The following is a 16,778-nucleotide window of genomic DNA, read 5'->3' as shown; positions in this document are numbered from 1 at the left end:
AATGCGAATCTAGAACTTTGTTTCGTCCGAAGGATTCTGGGTATTGTAGTCTTTGGCGGGGATGACTGGGAAAAGGGGGACTGCGGCTGGAACCGATGGTTCGGGGAACAAGAAAGGGAAACGGGAATTCAAGGCGAAGCTGTCAGGATTACTTGCAGACCAAACATGTCGGGATTCAGTGAAAGAAGCCTGGGAGGGAAACCAGGGCGGACAGTTCGGTGAGTAAACACGTGGGTGCCTAAGTGACAAGCAGCCTGTATTTCTCACAAGTCTTTTTTGGAATCCAATTTAACAACTTTTCTCGCAATCTCTTAGCTAAACTGTCACACCTGAAAGTCGTCCCATTCTCCCACAGCAATGAGATCATTTTACTGAGGAAGGTTGTTACATTTATCTGTGACAAAAAAAGGTCTAGGAGGTTTATACAGTATTCCAGAAATCATGTATTATTATTATACTGCTGCGCTGTATTGCCATGCTTTTAATACATTCTTATAGCAGATTTCTTCAATTCTCTGCATACAACTTATACAACTGCATACAACTGTTGCTAACTGCTTATATATAGTGAATAAAGTACCCCCTCTTGTAAATTATAAGGATATTTATAAGTTACCGAGGAGTTTCATGACCATCGACCTCGTGTTTTTATACAGGTCATGGAACTCCGAGGTAACTTCTTATATCCTTATATTTTGCAACTGGGGGTACTTTATTATAATACACAAGTTTCAGTGACTCAAGTAACAGAAATGACATCAGAACTCACCATTTATAACTGATGACATCAGAGCTCACCGTTTATAAGGATATAATTCTCAATAGCTTCATGGCACATTTAAGTTAACTTTTAGTATAGTATAGCATAAGCAACTTTTCATTTGCCCATTTTTGCTGACACTTTCCATCTTTCACTGACTGTCTGTAAAACAAACACGCGGTAAGGCTGCAAATGTATTATTATTGCTACTTTTTATTACTCATGTTTTTATTCAAGCCCTCTCCTATCCATATTCCTGTCATATATTCAAATCAGTACATGGTTGCTAGGGAAATTTGGACCCTAGCAACCAGAATGCTGAAACTGCAAACTGGAGAGCTGCTGAATAAAATGCTAAATAACTCCAAAAACAGAAATGATAAAAAATGAAAACCAATTGCAAGTTGTCTCAGAATATCCCTCTCTACATCTTACTAAAAGCTAACTCGAAGGTGAAAAACCCTTTTAACTGTCAGCGCAACTAAATTAAACCAAAAGAGAAACTTGTACCCTAATAAAGTTGGAGGTAAGGTATGACTTAAAATCTGCCATCTCATATATGCACGTTTGCAATTATAACAAGATGAGATCCAAATATGAAGAATAACATATACAATTGAAAAATATAAAAGGATATAAGTAAATGACTAGGTCAACCAGGTTCACATTCATTTTAATAAAAAGTATATGAAACAATATGATGAGGTTAATAAATCCTTTTCAAATATTTTGGTGATCCCTCACTCACTGTATTCAGGGTATCTCCAACAGAGTAGCAGCCCTGTCCAGCCACAAACCTTCCAAATCAGCTTCAAATAAACTCTGGAGACCCACAGCAAATCAATGTGTCTTTATTTCACACAACATGTTTCGGATAAACATATCCTTCATCGGGTGCTTGAAGCACCTGATGAAGGATATGTTTATCCGAAACATATGTGAAATAAAGACGCATTCAATTGCTGTGGGTCTCCAGAGTTTATTTGAAGCTGATGAGGTTAATACTTCAAGTGATACCTACACAAAGTATCCAAAGCACATAATTTTCCCCTTTTTATGTTTCGAATTTTAACAGAGCATTGCCACTTTTATTGATACAAATAAACAATGATTTTAGCAGTGATAAACGATGACGACCAACAGGGGTCGCCATAGACTAATTGTATATAATGCACATGTACAATTCATTTTGTAAGCCTGTGACTAAGGAAATGTGTTCCCGAAACGCTTAAAGCCATGTATTTCTGCAGTATCTTGCAATAAAAACCTGCCTTTTACCGGAGTGCCGTCCTCCCGTTCGTGTATCATAAGGTGTGACTAAAATCTGGCCACATGGATTGCTGGCTTGAAACTTTCATTCAGCGTAAAGATCAATGGATATTAGTGCCATTGCACTTGCATCCAGTTTAAACTAGCCATACACAGCATGATCTATTCATTTGGTCTTCCAAGTTGAATCAAGCTTGAACCAGCCGTTCAGCCCTTGGGCCAACAATTGGATTACTTGGAGGACAAGTAGTCATCAGTGGCCCACATAAGAGTATTTTGTCAGATAATATTGGTAGGTGCTATGTACAGAGAGTATCTTACAAAATATCTCTTTCCTTCCCACCAGGCTCAGTTGCTTTGGATTCAGTGCCCTTCCCACATGGTGTGATCCATCCTTTTATTCACAACTCAGACTTCCTGGAAGAATTGAAAGAGGAGCTGCTTAATTTGAACTTCCAGCCCAAATCAAATGATCTTTATCAGTTCAAACAAGTAGGTACAGTGTGTTGATTGTATTGACTGTGGAGTGTGGGGGTTACATTGGTTATGGAAAACTTTAAATTATATATTAAGGTGTGCATTATTAAAAAAAAATGTCTTTTAATTAATACTTTTTTCTTTTAGTCAGAGGATCTGAAAAATCGTAGGGAGAGCCATATCAAAGCTCTAAGGTGAGGCAAATGTATTCATCCTTCTGGAATCCTGTGCGTAATTATTCCTTATATGTTACCCTTCTCAAAGTTAACTGGAGCCTGATGTGGAAAAGCATAGCATTACTGAAATGGAAAAGGTTTTTCATTGGGCCTGGAATGAAGTAATTGGAAGTACAGAGGTGTGATTAACTGTCACTTTTAATTTTTTTTTATTTTGATAAAAATTTTTTAGCTTCAGTACCTATTTCTTTCCAAACATAGTATATAAAATCTATTATCTGGAATGCTTGGGACATGGGTTTTGGATCTCCATATGTTAAGATTCTTCTCATGGGAGATTATCCACACATTTTAGTGATGTGTTCACTAACTATATTTGACATGTTTTTTTTATTTTTCTTGTATATTATAAAGATATGTTTTTGCTTGCAGCACTACTTATGTAGCCAAGCATATCTAGACAGGAATAGATCTATTCATTTTGTGATAAATTCATGCACTTAAAGGAAAACTATACCCCCCAAACAATGTAGGTCTCTATTAAAAGATACTGAGTAAAACAGCTCATGTGTAAAACCCTGCTTCATGTAAATGAACCATTATCATAATAATATACTTTTTAAGTAGTATGTGCCATTGGGTAATCATAAATAGAAAATTGCCATTTTAAAAAATAAGGGCTGCCCCCTGAGATCGTAAGATTCGCTGTGCTCACATACAAACCACATGTAAGGTCACATGAGCCAATTAACAGACAGAGTTCTGCCTTTTGCTTCCTCACTTCTCCCTGTTACAGTTAGTGTTGTAGTATTTCTGGTCAGGTGATCTCTGAGGCAGCACAGATACAGTCACGAAATGGTGGTTCAAGGCAAGAGATGTAAAAGGGCAATATTTATGTAAATATATATTCCAGTTTGGTAAGATTCTTTAATATGTCATTCAATTTGATATAAACTATCTGTTGCTTAAGTATTCATTTTGGGCGTATAGTTTTCCTTTAATGGGATTAATAAAACTTTTGGTTAGGGGACAAGAAAAATAGTGGAAAATCCAGGAAAATTTAAACTCAGGGAAATGTATTGAGCATAACATTTTATATAAATCAGGAAATGTATAATTGTTTCACTGTAATGTCACAGCAACAAATTACATGTAGTGCTGCGTTATTAGCAGTGTATTAGCGTTATAAGCTGTTGTCTGCATGTTTGTAGAGTGCTCTTTGTGGATACATTATTTTGCATTACTTGTGTTCCAGACATGGACTGTTTGAGGATTTTCGTCAGTGGCTATCAAATATTACAAATGTGGAACTGGAGAAGACTGTTGATATTTCCTGTGCCCAATATGGCTATACAGGTGGGAAGAGGACATTACAAGACTTCATGGGAGCACACTGTTTCTACCCACTAGCTGTGGTAGCTCATGACTGACCTATGCAACCCATTATGTTCCACAGATACTTTGCTTTGTCATGATGATGAGTTAGAAGGAAGGAGATTTGCATTCATCCTTTACTTGGTTCCCGAGTGGTCCAAATCTGACGGGGGCTCTCTGGATCTGTATGGCATGGATGGTTAGTCTGTACACCTTCTCCTCTAAACATTAGCATATCATTTTACAAAGTTGCGGGTGGAGGGTTTTCAAATACTCTTTTGGCTAGTCTTTGCAGTCTGTTTCAAAATTATAAGTTATTTCCTACCAATGAAAACAATAAGAGATAATGTTTGCTATCATACTGTAGCTTATGGATAGAGCATGACTCTGAATAGCAGGAGATAGTCTTTTCTAAACACGGCAGTGTCTCCTGCCAGTCAAAGGCATGCACTGCCATCAGGTAGAATATGGAGGAGGAACAACTTGTCTGTTGTGCATACCAAAATTTCTCGAGGTTCAAAGCAGTGCAGGACCTTGCACATCCTGCAGAATGAAAGAGACGCCTGGTGCACAAGGGTAGAGGCTCGGCCACCTCACAATAAGGTACAACAAGAACAAATCTGATGGCACACAGGGCTGCAGGAAATCTTCCAATTTTTATTTCAAAGCGGAGTGCAAAAAATTGGAAGATTTCCTGCAGCCCTGTGTGCCATCGGATTTTTTCTTGTTGTACCTTGTTGTGCATACCAGACACTGGTTATGGCTCCAAAAAGATTAACGTGAAAAGACTAGCGGCTCTAATTAAAATAATTATCACATTTAAATTATCGTTAAAATGTTATCAGAATAGGTATAATGTAAAAATTATTTTTAATAGCTTTTTAATATCCCATAATAGTTGTGTACAATGCTACAATTGAAAAACTTTTACATGCCTTTCCCATATGTAGGGGGTTAAGTTCAGTCACCATATCATATTTGTGCTTAAGTGTATTTTAAAATGGATTTTTATATTATATTATATATATATATATATATATATATATATATATATATATATATGGTACACCTCTCTTCAAAGTCCAATGGCGGCTGCTGAGTTAATAAGTTAATTTCCTGGCAGGGAGATTTACATGGTGAACAGCGAGACTGAAATAGATGCCAAACTGTGCCAGCGCAGTTCCCCGTGGAAAACTGTCAGTTCTTAGCTTTCATTTTCTAATTATTAGTAGACTGATCAAAACTAATTAAGTTTAGTCGCTATAGGCAATTTCACTTGTGCAAGTTGGCACCTTATGTTTGTAAATCAGCCGTTATTATCTCATTAAACAATTGTATGTGCCAATTGTTTCCATTCATCTGTTTAAATGCCTAGCAAGGAATAATTCCTATAGAACAGAATAGAAGCCAGAAATGTAGAGTCAATGGTACTAGAGGATAGGTAGTTAAGACCCTGTTCTGTAGACGGTGAATTCTTCTCTGAATGAATCTGTGTTTGGAGTGGAGTAACTGCAGGACACATGTCCCTCATATGTACCATTTGGGAAAACACTTCTTAAATTCTTCCCTGCAGATAATGGACAGCCTGGACCGATTGTGAAATCTCTGGTCCCTAGATGGAATTCTCTAGTGTTTTTTGAGGTCTCTCCAGTTTCTTTCCATCAGGTGAGATACATATAATTGCTATTAAGTAAATATATGAAGACCACACGCATACATAAAAAAATATCAGTATACAAAGAGTGTGTTTTGTAATACTGTGCAAACCTTTTTCTAGGGTGTCCTTTTCTTATAGTTATACCACAGCAGGGGTGATCATATTAATCAACCACAGTTTTGTGGATTTAAACTTTAATTTTTTTTTTAAACATGGTAAATATTAAAAATTGCAGGTTAGCTCAACTCTGCTTAGTCCAGGGAATCCTACAGCAGAAACCCTTCAAGGGGTATAGGTACTCTTACTTTTAAGAGTTTGAGTCACACTTAGGGTTAGACACATGCTGTCCTTGATTTGTTGTGACTACAAAACACCAGAAAATACCCCGTGATAGACAATACTGAAAATTGTCTCTGATAAAACACTCAAACCATTACATACAAAGGCATATTTACAGATACTACTGATGTCCATTACTCCCTATTGTCCTATATGTCTGTCCAAATGTATGTTATATGCTGTATATGCATAGTTACCCTTATCCAGAAAGCTCAATTTTAAGCAAATAATTCTAATTTTAGAATTATATTTATTTTTTTCTCTGTAATAATAAGACATTACCTTGTACTTCATCCTGATTTAGCTACACAAATCCATATAAGGGGCAAAACCATCTTAATGTGTTTGTTTAAACCAAATTACAGAAAGACCACTTATCCAGAAAACCCAAGGCCCCAAGCATTCCAGATAGTAGTTTTCATACCTGTATTAGAGTTTTTGTCTAATCATATTGCAGGTTTCAGAAGTACTAAGTGATGGAAAATCTCGTCTTTCAGTCAGTGGTTGGTTTCATGGCTGCTCTCTGGAGAGGCCACCTCGAGGTCTAGATCATCCGCCTGTTCGTAGTCCCCATATTCCTCATGATGTAAGATATTCTATTCATCACCACTCTATGCATAGTTACCCTATTGCTCACTATGTAACATAATATTCCTCTAGCTAACATTACCAGTCTGAAGGTCCTGATATAGTTCTTAACTTTTTATTTCCTCAGGACCAGATATTGTACGAGTGGATAAATCCAGCTTATCTCTCCTTAGAGTCTCAGGCCCAGATACAGGAGGAATTTGAGGAAAGATCTGAAATTCTCTTGAAAGATTTTCTTAAGGTTTGCATATAGCTCATGGTGCGAACAACAAACATGGAGGTTGGATCATGAAGGAAATGTAAAAGTTGCCAGACTTGAATCCAATAAAGCAGTGATAATAAATGTATTGCAGAACAAAGGAAATGTATAAACTGGCTAAAGCTGGCTACAAAAATATTGATATTTGTCTGGTTTGAGCATTAAAATGTAGGGTGAGATTGGACTTATCTTATTGTGTGACCCTCGTGTGCTAGGTTAAGGTGATAGCAACATACCTCATATGCATTGCAGGTGTTTTTGTTGACATCTTGAGAAACTATTATGTTATTAAATTCACCTATCACCAGTTCATGGACTTTAAATTCACATGAATGGGAAGCAAATATGAATAGAAATCAATTCACAGCGTGTATCAACAATCAAAAAGCTGTATGTGACGTTACCAAAGATAAAAATGGTAAACACACTGGCACATAAGGAACTTTATGCAGGGTTACCCCTTGCGTTTATTAAGTGCGGTCCGCACTTAATAAACGCAAGGGGTAACCCTGCATAAAGTTCCTTGTGTGCCAGTGTGTTTACCATTTTGATGTCACATTGGAGGTCGCCGGACTCCTAGCACTGAGCACCAGGAGTTCTCGTTATCCAATCTCCAGGAGTGTGCTCTGCTTCACTCTTTGACGTTACCAAAGATAAGAAATGTATCAACTAATGTATGCATTTAGAAAAGAAAAGCTGGCAATCCCCGCTCCCAGAGCTGCTTTAGAAATACATAAGGTGAAAAATGAAACTTTAAACTTCAATATTAGAAAAAGGGTTACCACCAAGTATCATAACTGTGGGGGGTGCACCCCCTTGGGGCCTGCCAGAGCTGGAAAAAAGGCAAATTGCCGATGGGAGAGAAGGGGATTTTTCACACAGTGCAAGTAGCACAAGTCCAGCGCACGGGTGAGGGGGCCAAATACACATCCTACATTAGTTACGCCACTGCTAACAAATAGAAAATAAGAGGTTATTGAAAAAAAGTCTTTATTTTGGGTGAATCTAAAAACAACTGAACTGAAAAAGTGTTGGAAGGTGAACAATCCCTTTAATAAAATCCTTTTATAATGTGATAGACTAAGGGGCCGATTCATCAAGGGTCGAATATCGAGGGTTAATTAACCCTCGATATTCGACTAGGAATTGAAATCCTTCGACTTCGAATATCGAAGTCTAAGGATTTAGCGCAAATTCTGCGATCGAAGGATTATTCCTTCGATCGAACGATTAAATCCTTCGAATCGAAGGATTTAAATCCAACGATCGAAGGAATATCCTTCGATCAAAAAAACTTAGGCAAGCCTATGGGGACCTTCCCCATAGGCTAACATTGACTTCGGTAGCTTTTATCTGCCGAACTAGGGGGTCGAAGTTTTTTTTAAAGAGACAGTACTTTGACTATCGAATGGTCGAATAGTCGAACGATTTTTTGTTCGAATCCTTCGATTCGAAGTCGTAGTCGAAGGTCGAACTAGCCCATTCGATGGTCGAAGTAGCCCAAAAAACACTTCGAAATTCGAAGTTTTTTTACTTCGAATCCTTCACTCGAATTTAGTGAATCGGCCCCTAATTGTTGGAACACAAATAGACACACGATAGCTGCAGTATTTCTAACAAGCTAAATGGAAAATATACATAAATAGGGTTTGTCTTCCATTTACTCTCTGTACAATTAGTAAATTATAAGGGAGTACAAAGATGATTGTCTGCATATTTTGCTGTATAATTTTGAGTTGCTATATTGCTAGCCACTGCTGAAGCATTATCTTTAGATTTCCGTAAAACAATACTACCTAGAGGCCAAAAACAAAGTTACATTGCTCTGTCCAACTGAACAGAATATGTTTGTAGAATCCAAATGAGTCATTATAATGTTTTACTTAATAATACATGTGTAGATACAGCATGTTTATAAAAGATACCTATGCAGTCATACATACATGCATGTATGTCCAAGGACACAGTGATCTATACTTTGCATTGTACTGCCAATTTAATCCCATTGATGTGCATAATTTTAGCAACAAGGGTATAACAATGCCCATAAATCACAAACATTTGGTTAGTGACTCTTTAGTATCAGAATAAAGGCAAATAGAATATAGAGGTTTATTTCCTCTTTTATAACAGGATGTCATTGGGTAGACTGGCATTTGGGTGTTTTTTGATTTTTATTATAGTTCCTACCTGTTGTTTTTTTAGGCAGATAAATTCCAAGCAATCTGTGCAGCTCTGGAAACACAAAGCATTACACTGGAGAAGTGCGGTCCACCCAATAAAAGGTGTGTATAAGTTGTATTCTTATTTTCAGATTCCGTCCTTCATGGAAACATAACAGTTTTGCAACTAAAGAAATACAGAACAGTAATATCTAAATATTAAATGAACCAGCCTCAGCAGCTGATGCAAAAAATTTTGGTCAACATTACAATCCTCTCACTTTAGTGACATGCCGGTTTAGTTAAAGGGATCCTGTCATCGGAAAACATGTTTTTTTTTTCAAAATGCATCAGTTAATAGTGCTACTCCAGCAGAATTCTGCACTGAAATCCATTTCTCAAAAGAGCAAACAGATTTTTTTATATTCAATTTTGAAATCTGACATGGGGCTAGAGATTGTCAATTTCCCAGCTGCCCCCAGTCATGTGACTTGTGCCTGCACTTTAGGAGAGAAATGCTTTCTGGCAGGCTGCTGTTTTTCCTTCTCAATGTAACTGAATGTGTCTTAGTGGGGCATGGGGTTTTTACTATTGAGTGTTGTTATTAGATCTACCAGGCAGCTGTTATCTTGTGTTAGGGAGCTGCTATCTGGTTACCTTCCCATTGTTCTTTTGTTTGGCTGCTGGGGGGGAAAAGGGAGGGGGTGATATCACACCAACTTGCAGTACAGCAGTAAAGAGTGATTGAAGTTTATCAGAGAACAAGTCACATAACTTGGGGCAGCTCGAAAATTGACAATATGTCTAGCCCCATGTCAGATTTCAAAATTGAATATAAAAAAAATCTGCTCTTGCTCTTTTGAGAAATGGATTTCAGTGCAGAATTCTGCTGGAGCAGCACTATTAACTGATTCATTTTAAAAAATTTTCATCCCTTTTAGTTAGATGCTGCTTGATCCTTCTTGTTTAGTGACATGCCCCACATTACTTTCCTTCTCATCCTACCACCCCCCTTTTGGTGTCCTGCCTGCCATGCTAGTTCCCCACCTCAGTAAACTGATGTTTTGTACATGGACAAGCCCATAACCTGTATAGCGATTTACTTGAGAATGTATTCTATAAATAATCTTAAAATTTCTAACAAGTAAATTAAATCTACCGCTTAGGGAGGCAAAGCTTGTTATCAGATTCTTGGTATTCATGTCTGTTTTTTTTATTTCAAATAAGGTTAGCTTTGCTGTAACACTGTCCTCCGTTTCTTTCTATATACCAGGTGTTATGAAAGAGCACATGGAGATTTCCCTGGAGTCATAGGTAGCTGCATGGAGCTTCTGAGATCGGAGGCTTTCTTTCTATTCCTCTCTAACTTTACTGGCCTTAAACTTCATTTTCTGGCTTCAAATAATGAAGAGTCAGATGAAGGGGAAGGCCCTTCAGAGCCTAATACAGTTTCACAACAAGGAGCTTCTTCAGAGGGTAAGTGGTCAAGTCTATAAGGCTCGTAGGGTTGCTACCTGGCCAGTAAAAATAATGGTTGATCCCAATTTTATTAATAGGGAAAAAAGATAAATATATAGTAAGGCCGGTATTTTTTTCCAGAAAAGGTGGCAACCCTAAAGTCTCGTGTAGAGAGAACAATATGTTCGCCCTTTTAGTTCCTTTGAGTACAACACTTCCCTTCTTTTCTGCAGATGACAAAGTTCCCTCATGTAGTGGGGAATTAAGACACTGGCAACACAGTTACTATACCATGATCCATGACCTTGATCCTGAACGGCACGAATTTGCACTAGATCTACTTTTGTTTTGTGGGTGTGATGGTAAGTGAGACAAAAGCATTTCTATGCCATTGCCACTACCCTGAACACATGACTGTATGCAGGCCCAGTACCATAATGTTGTGTCATTTTGTGAAAGCCACAGTTTCACATGGAGCAGAAATGAGTAAAATGAGCTGGATGTAAACAGAAAGGTAATACAGTACAGAGCAATTTTCAGACTTTAGTTTTACATTTTTTAATTGAGGATTTATAGTTAAATAGTTAAAGGAGAAGGAATAGCATTTTACACTTGGGGGTGCCAAAAGTTAGGCACCCCCAAGTGACTACTTTTACTTACCTGACAACCGAACAGGCCCAGGGTTCTTATAGCTACCACCATGGAGAGATCCTCTTCCTGCTTCTTCTGGTCTTTGCATATGTGCAGTAGAGCAGAAAGCCGGACTTTAACAAAAAAAGCCGGCTATTTCGCGCTACTGCGCATGCATCTGCCCAGGGAAATTTGAAAACCGACGAAGCAGGAAGATGATCTCTCCGTGGTGCTCAGCAGAAAATCGCACCCGGGTCAGTGCGATTTTCTGCTGATCGGAGCACCGGCACGGGGTGTCGGGTAAGTAAAAATAGTCACTTGGGGTGCCTAAGTTTTGGCACCCCAATTCTAAAATGCTATTCCTTCGACTTTAAACCATGGTTTTGACCATGTGGAACTGCAGTATCTACCCTTCTGTGTTCATAGTATTTATAGTTTACATGACATTTTAGGGACAATAAGAGAAAGAAGAGTTTTAAAAAGTAAGATTACTTTTCTTTTAAGGGAACTAAAGCCCATAAAGAAATGTTAACTTTATGTCTTTATTTATAATGCTCTTTTAACCAACTCCACTTGCCCATCCCCAAGATTCTAACTTTTCTGAATGTCTTATTCGCCAGGTGCTGGCTCACCTAATGCCTCTCCCTTTTTTTCTAAATAGGGCATATAGCAGACAGGGCTGTGGAGTTGGTACATAAATCCTTCGACCCAGACTCCTCAGTTCATGGTACCAGTGTCGGACTGGGCCTGCTACCTTGGCTCTGGCTGCCCCATAAAATAATGAACTGCGTGTAACACACCGCGTTTGCATGCATGCGTGTAGCACATCGCGTTCGCGCATGCACGCATCACGCCTTTTCGGGCAGCCAGGCAGGGAATTGGAGGTCGGAAGGGGGTGCCCGGTACTGCTGGGAGGGCCCTTCATTTCCACCCCAGGTGGGCCCCCAAGGCTCCAGTCCGACCCTGCCGTCGACTCCTCTAAAGGAACAGTAACAGCAAAAAGTTTATCAAAGTAAATAAAATATAATGTACTGTTTCTCTGCACTGGTAAAAACTGTGTTTGCTTCAGAAACACTACTATAGTTTATATAAACAAGCTGCTGTGTAGCCATGGGGGCAGCCATTTAAGCTGTAGGAAAAAAGGAGAAAAGACACAGATCACATAGCAGATAATAGATAAAACACCACTGTATTGGAAATGGTTATTTGTTATGTAACCTGTGCCTTTTCCTTTTTTACCAGTTTGAACGGCTGCCCCCATGGCTACTCAGCATCTTCTTTATATAAACTATTGTAGTCTTTCTGAAGCAGACACACAGTGCATTTAGAACACTTTTTAATTTTTTGGTGTTACTGTTCCTTATGTATTTTCCATGTTGATTGAAATAAGTTAAGTTCTCAACATACAAGGCATTTTATCACTGTCAAACCAAATACGTATAAACCATATCCTTAGGTAATTATAAAATCAAAGTTAAACTACAAAAATCAAACACAACTGGAAAACCTAAAACAACTTATATACAAGTCATATATTGGTGACTCCTAGACTGGAAACTTGCAAAAGGGGCAAGCATTGTTTTACAAGGTGATCCAGACATACTTCACTCAAAGGATATTCTATTTTTCAATGTTTAGTGGATTGTGAAAATATATGTTATATGTCCCCTTTCAGGCTTCATATTGTTATTGCTAAATAAATCTTTTTTTCTTCTTTAAGATTGGGAAGCTGAGTATGGCGGTTTCACATCTTACATTGCAAAAGAAGAAGATGAGGAGGTAAAGACACGGATGTTATACATAAAGTTTCTCGGTAGTCTGTAAACTCACAAGCAAATGGTATTTTATGGTTAGTGGGAGGTCTGCATTTAGGATGTTATGTACTGTACATGGAAGTGACTGCAAATTGTAGAAACTCACAAGCAAATAATTACTGATATTATTCACTATCCTGCCAGTGGACCTCTGGTTTTTAGGTAGCAAAGCCATCTTAATATGGTTTTCTAAGATTTTATATATATTGTGTTCCATATATATATATATTATTCCTAAACATCTGTTACTGTTTTTCTGCTTTCTAGCTTCTCACTGTATATCCAGAGAACAACTGCCTTGCCTTGGTCTACAGAGACAAAGAAACAATGCGGTTTGTTAAACACATAAATCACAAGAGCCAACAGAGAGATGCCAACAGCACCAAGCACAAGGGATTCTGGGACTTTGCTTTTGTTTACTATGAGTGACAGCTCTGGATTCAAAGATTTGGACTTTTAACAGAGGGAATAGTGGGCAGTTTTGAAAACCTGTGTATAAACCATATCCTGCCAGTAAATTGGTTCAGATAAAGATCTTATTTGAATTTGCTGTTGTTCATGTGTTTAATAAGGTAGCAATCCTATTTTTACTAAAATAATTTTTTTTGTGAAAGAGTTCTGTGACATGATTAAATATTCTCGACAATGATCTCTGTGGTATAAATATGATCAAATGAGTTCTGCAAAAGCGAAGAATAAATAAGTACCTGATATGTACAGAGCTGAAACGTTTTAATTTTGAGACTGTTTGTTTTTAAGGACTATCACACGTTATAGTGATTTGTTGTTGATTACTTGTAGAAAGATAAAAGGCTAAAAATAGGTTTAATAACCATCTATGGGGGTAAACCACAGATTTAACTTCGACAAATTTTTCTTCAAACTTTTAGATGAAATCTTGCAGGGTAATTTGAGTACAGGATTGTTATACAGATATGCATCCAAGTGCTATAAATTTTTCAGGCCCCCAAAATGAGGTTGCACAGTTTAATTAATATTTACCGGAATTGTATATCAATTAAACCCTCATAGGGCCCCTATTCCTTCTGGGCCCCCCTGCAGCCGCAGGGTCTGTTCCTCTGTAGTTATGCCCCTGGGTATAAAACCTCCAGCTGCACGGCCCCGTTCTATGCAACACATGGACGATGGCCTAGCTGTGATTCTACTTTCCAGAAAATGCTGACATTTTGCAACAGTTGGCAAACTGCAAAATAAACATTCCTTGTATTTGAGCATTTTAGCTCAAGTACATTATTCCTTTTAGTTAGTATGTCATGACAATACTGTGACTTTGCTTTTAGCTCTATATAATCATTTATAAGAATAATAACAGGATTAAGGTGGGCTTTCAGAACAGTGATGTAATTATAGAAATTGATATGGTCCTTTGTGGGGATTAGTAGATTAAAATTCCACCATATAATAGTACAGTACCACCAAGCAATGTGTCAAACCTGTTTATATCTTATGTTATATGGCATTTCTGTATTATTGCCTTTTTAAGACAAGGGGGAAAAAGTCTCAAGACTGAGTAACTTCCTGCATCCTAGATTGACATTTGTAATAATATTTTAAAGGAACAGTAACACCAAAAGATGAAAGCATTATAAACGTATTAACATAATATTCTATTAGCATGCACTGGTAAAAGCTGTGTATTTGCTGCAGAAAGACTATTAGTTTATATAAATAAGGTGCTGTCTAGCCATGGGGGCAGCCATTCAAGCTGTAGAAAAGGCACAAGTTACATAGCGCATAGCACACAATACAATGGTGTTTTATCTGTTATCTGCTATGTAACCTATGCCCTTTTTGCCAGCTTTAATAGCTGCCACCATGGCTACACAGCAACTTGTTTATACAAACTATAGTAGCCTTTACAAAGCAAGCGCACTAGTTGTACCAGTGCAGAGCAAGTTGTTTTCATGTGAAGTTGATCCAACCAAGATGAACTGTGTGCACTTTTTACACAATAACTGAAGATATTTCAGCCTTTTATGTAAACAAAATATTAATCACTATTCCCTTAAATATATAAAAGAACTGCCTATCACTGTCTAATGTTCCCCAAACCCTCTCTGAAAACATCAGTGGTATCTACATCTAGCTTCTGGTGCATCAGGTTTTAGTATGCTTTTGCATTGCTCATGTTGCTCAAGTCTTGAGCAAATATTATATTGGCTTCCTCTTACCAGAAGGCTATCTTGTAGCATCCATGGCTTATTTGATATAGTCAGCATCCCATGCATTTCCCTTAATATGTTATAACAATGAAGGAGGAAACATGCTGTCTATGGCAGACACTGCTGACTTCCTACTGGTAGAAGAATCACACAGCGTGTTTCACATCAAACACACATAGTTTAACCAGTCTAAAGTGTTATAGGTCTATAAAAAGCAATACTCTGTAAAGTTGATGTTATGTGCCTATGACAGTTCTCTCTAAACTGCACAGGTGCTGCTATTGAACCATACTTGAATTTTAACACACTATACAAAGCAATATTTAATAAATAAATTAATTGTAATTTCTTCAGGTCCCCAGGCAGCACACCAAAGAGAGATAGGCCCTCCTCCTAGGGACAGGAAACTCCTCCCCTCCCACTGTTCCCCTGTGTTTTTGTTTTCTGTCCTAGGGACTAGGTAAGTATACAGGGGTCTAGCTGGATTCCTGAGATGCCCTGAGGGTGGGTAGGACAAGTGCCGTCCTGTTGCATTTTTTCCTATGGGGAGTCTGCTTACTCCTCTCCTCTCTCTCCCCCCACCCTTGATTGCACTGCAGGGTGTGGGGGGAAGGAGTTGAGTTGCAGTGTGTCCATTACCTGCTTAAACTGCAGGTGTCGGTGCTGCTTCTCTCCTCCGTGCTTGTGCGGCTTGGTGTAGGAGGTGAGCGGGGCGGCACTGATTACAGCCAAGTCCAGTACTTCCGGGTTATGGGTCACGTGACGACCCGGCGCCAAATTTAAAACATTTTTTCAGTTTGCTGCTGTAGCCTCCCTAACACTGTGGCTGCTGTGAATTTTGGCTACAGTTCTGGTAAATTAACCTGCTGGTTGGGTTGGAAGATGTTTTGAGGGATTTGTGCTGCAAATTTTTTTTTTCTTCTATTTTAGTCATGTCCTTCCGCTCTAAAGATACAGATGCTTCGCATTTTTTTCAGTTTGCTGCTGTAGCCTCCCTAACACTGCGGCTGCTGTGAATTTTGGCTACAGTTCTGGTAAATTAACCTGCTGGTTGGGTTGTAAGATGTTTTGAGGGATTTGTGCTTTTCTCTTCTATTTTAGTCATGTCCTCCCGCTCTAAAGATACAGACCAGGAGAGAGAAAGATCTAAGAGATGTGCGTTATGCAAAACAAAGCTTCCTCGCGATTTTCCAAAAAGGATTTGTCCAGGTTGTTTTCAAGAAAATTTTCAGCAAGAAGTGCCTGAATGTTACAGTTCATGTCCTGGTTCAAGTCTAATATGCAGCAGACCTTTGAGTCATTTAAAGCCCCTGCTCAATCGCATCCTCAAGCAAGTACTTCTGCAGCTTCGCAGTTGGAGGCGCCAGATCTACAGGATATCTTGGTGGATTCATCGGATGAAGATGTAAGAGAGGATGCTCACATATTTTCAGTATAAAATATAGATCATTTGGTTAAGGCGGTGAGATCTTCACTGGATCTTAAAGATTAAGACAAGCCACATTCAAAACAGGATTTCATGTTTTTAGGTCGCAGGAAGGCACCTAGAGTGTTTCCAGTGCATGATGTTATTTCAAGCATTATTTCCAAAGAATGGTTAAAGCCGGAAAAGAAGCTGATGCTTCCTAGGAA

The 16,778-nt window shown here is 38.3% G+C and overlaps 1 protein-coding gene across 1 annotated transcript; it reads left to right on the top strand.

The window, feature by feature from the left end:
- Positions 1-11: 11 nt before the first annotated feature.
- ogfod1.L (2-oxoglutarate and iron dependent oxygenase domain containing 1 L homeolog) lies at positions 12-13,684 on the top strand. The gene is given in 13 exon segments (NM_001093191.1): positions 12-218; positions 2,376-2,521; positions 2,654-2,700; positions 3,938-4,038; positions 4,139-4,255; positions 5,630-5,721; positions 6,510-6,638; positions 6,768-6,881; positions 9,105-9,184; positions 10,335-10,537; positions 10,753-10,881; positions 12,870-12,928; positions 13,231-13,684. Coding segments are annotated over 13 exon segments (1,536 nt in total). The 5' UTR covers positions 12-61; the 3' UTR covers positions 13,393-13,684.
- The last annotated feature ends 3,094 nt before the right edge of the window (positions 13,685-16,778 follow it).

This window comes from Xenopus laevis, chromosome 4L, assembly GCF_017654675.1.
Source record: "Xenopus laevis strain J_2021 chromosome 4L, Xenopus_laevis_v10.1, whole genome shotgun sequence".
NCBI lineage: Eukaryota > Metazoa > Chordata > Amphibia > Anura > Pipidae > Xenopus > Xenopus laevis.
The sequence above is the reverse complement of the archived record's forward strand: the minus strand, read 5'-3'. Positions and strand labels throughout refer to the sequence as shown.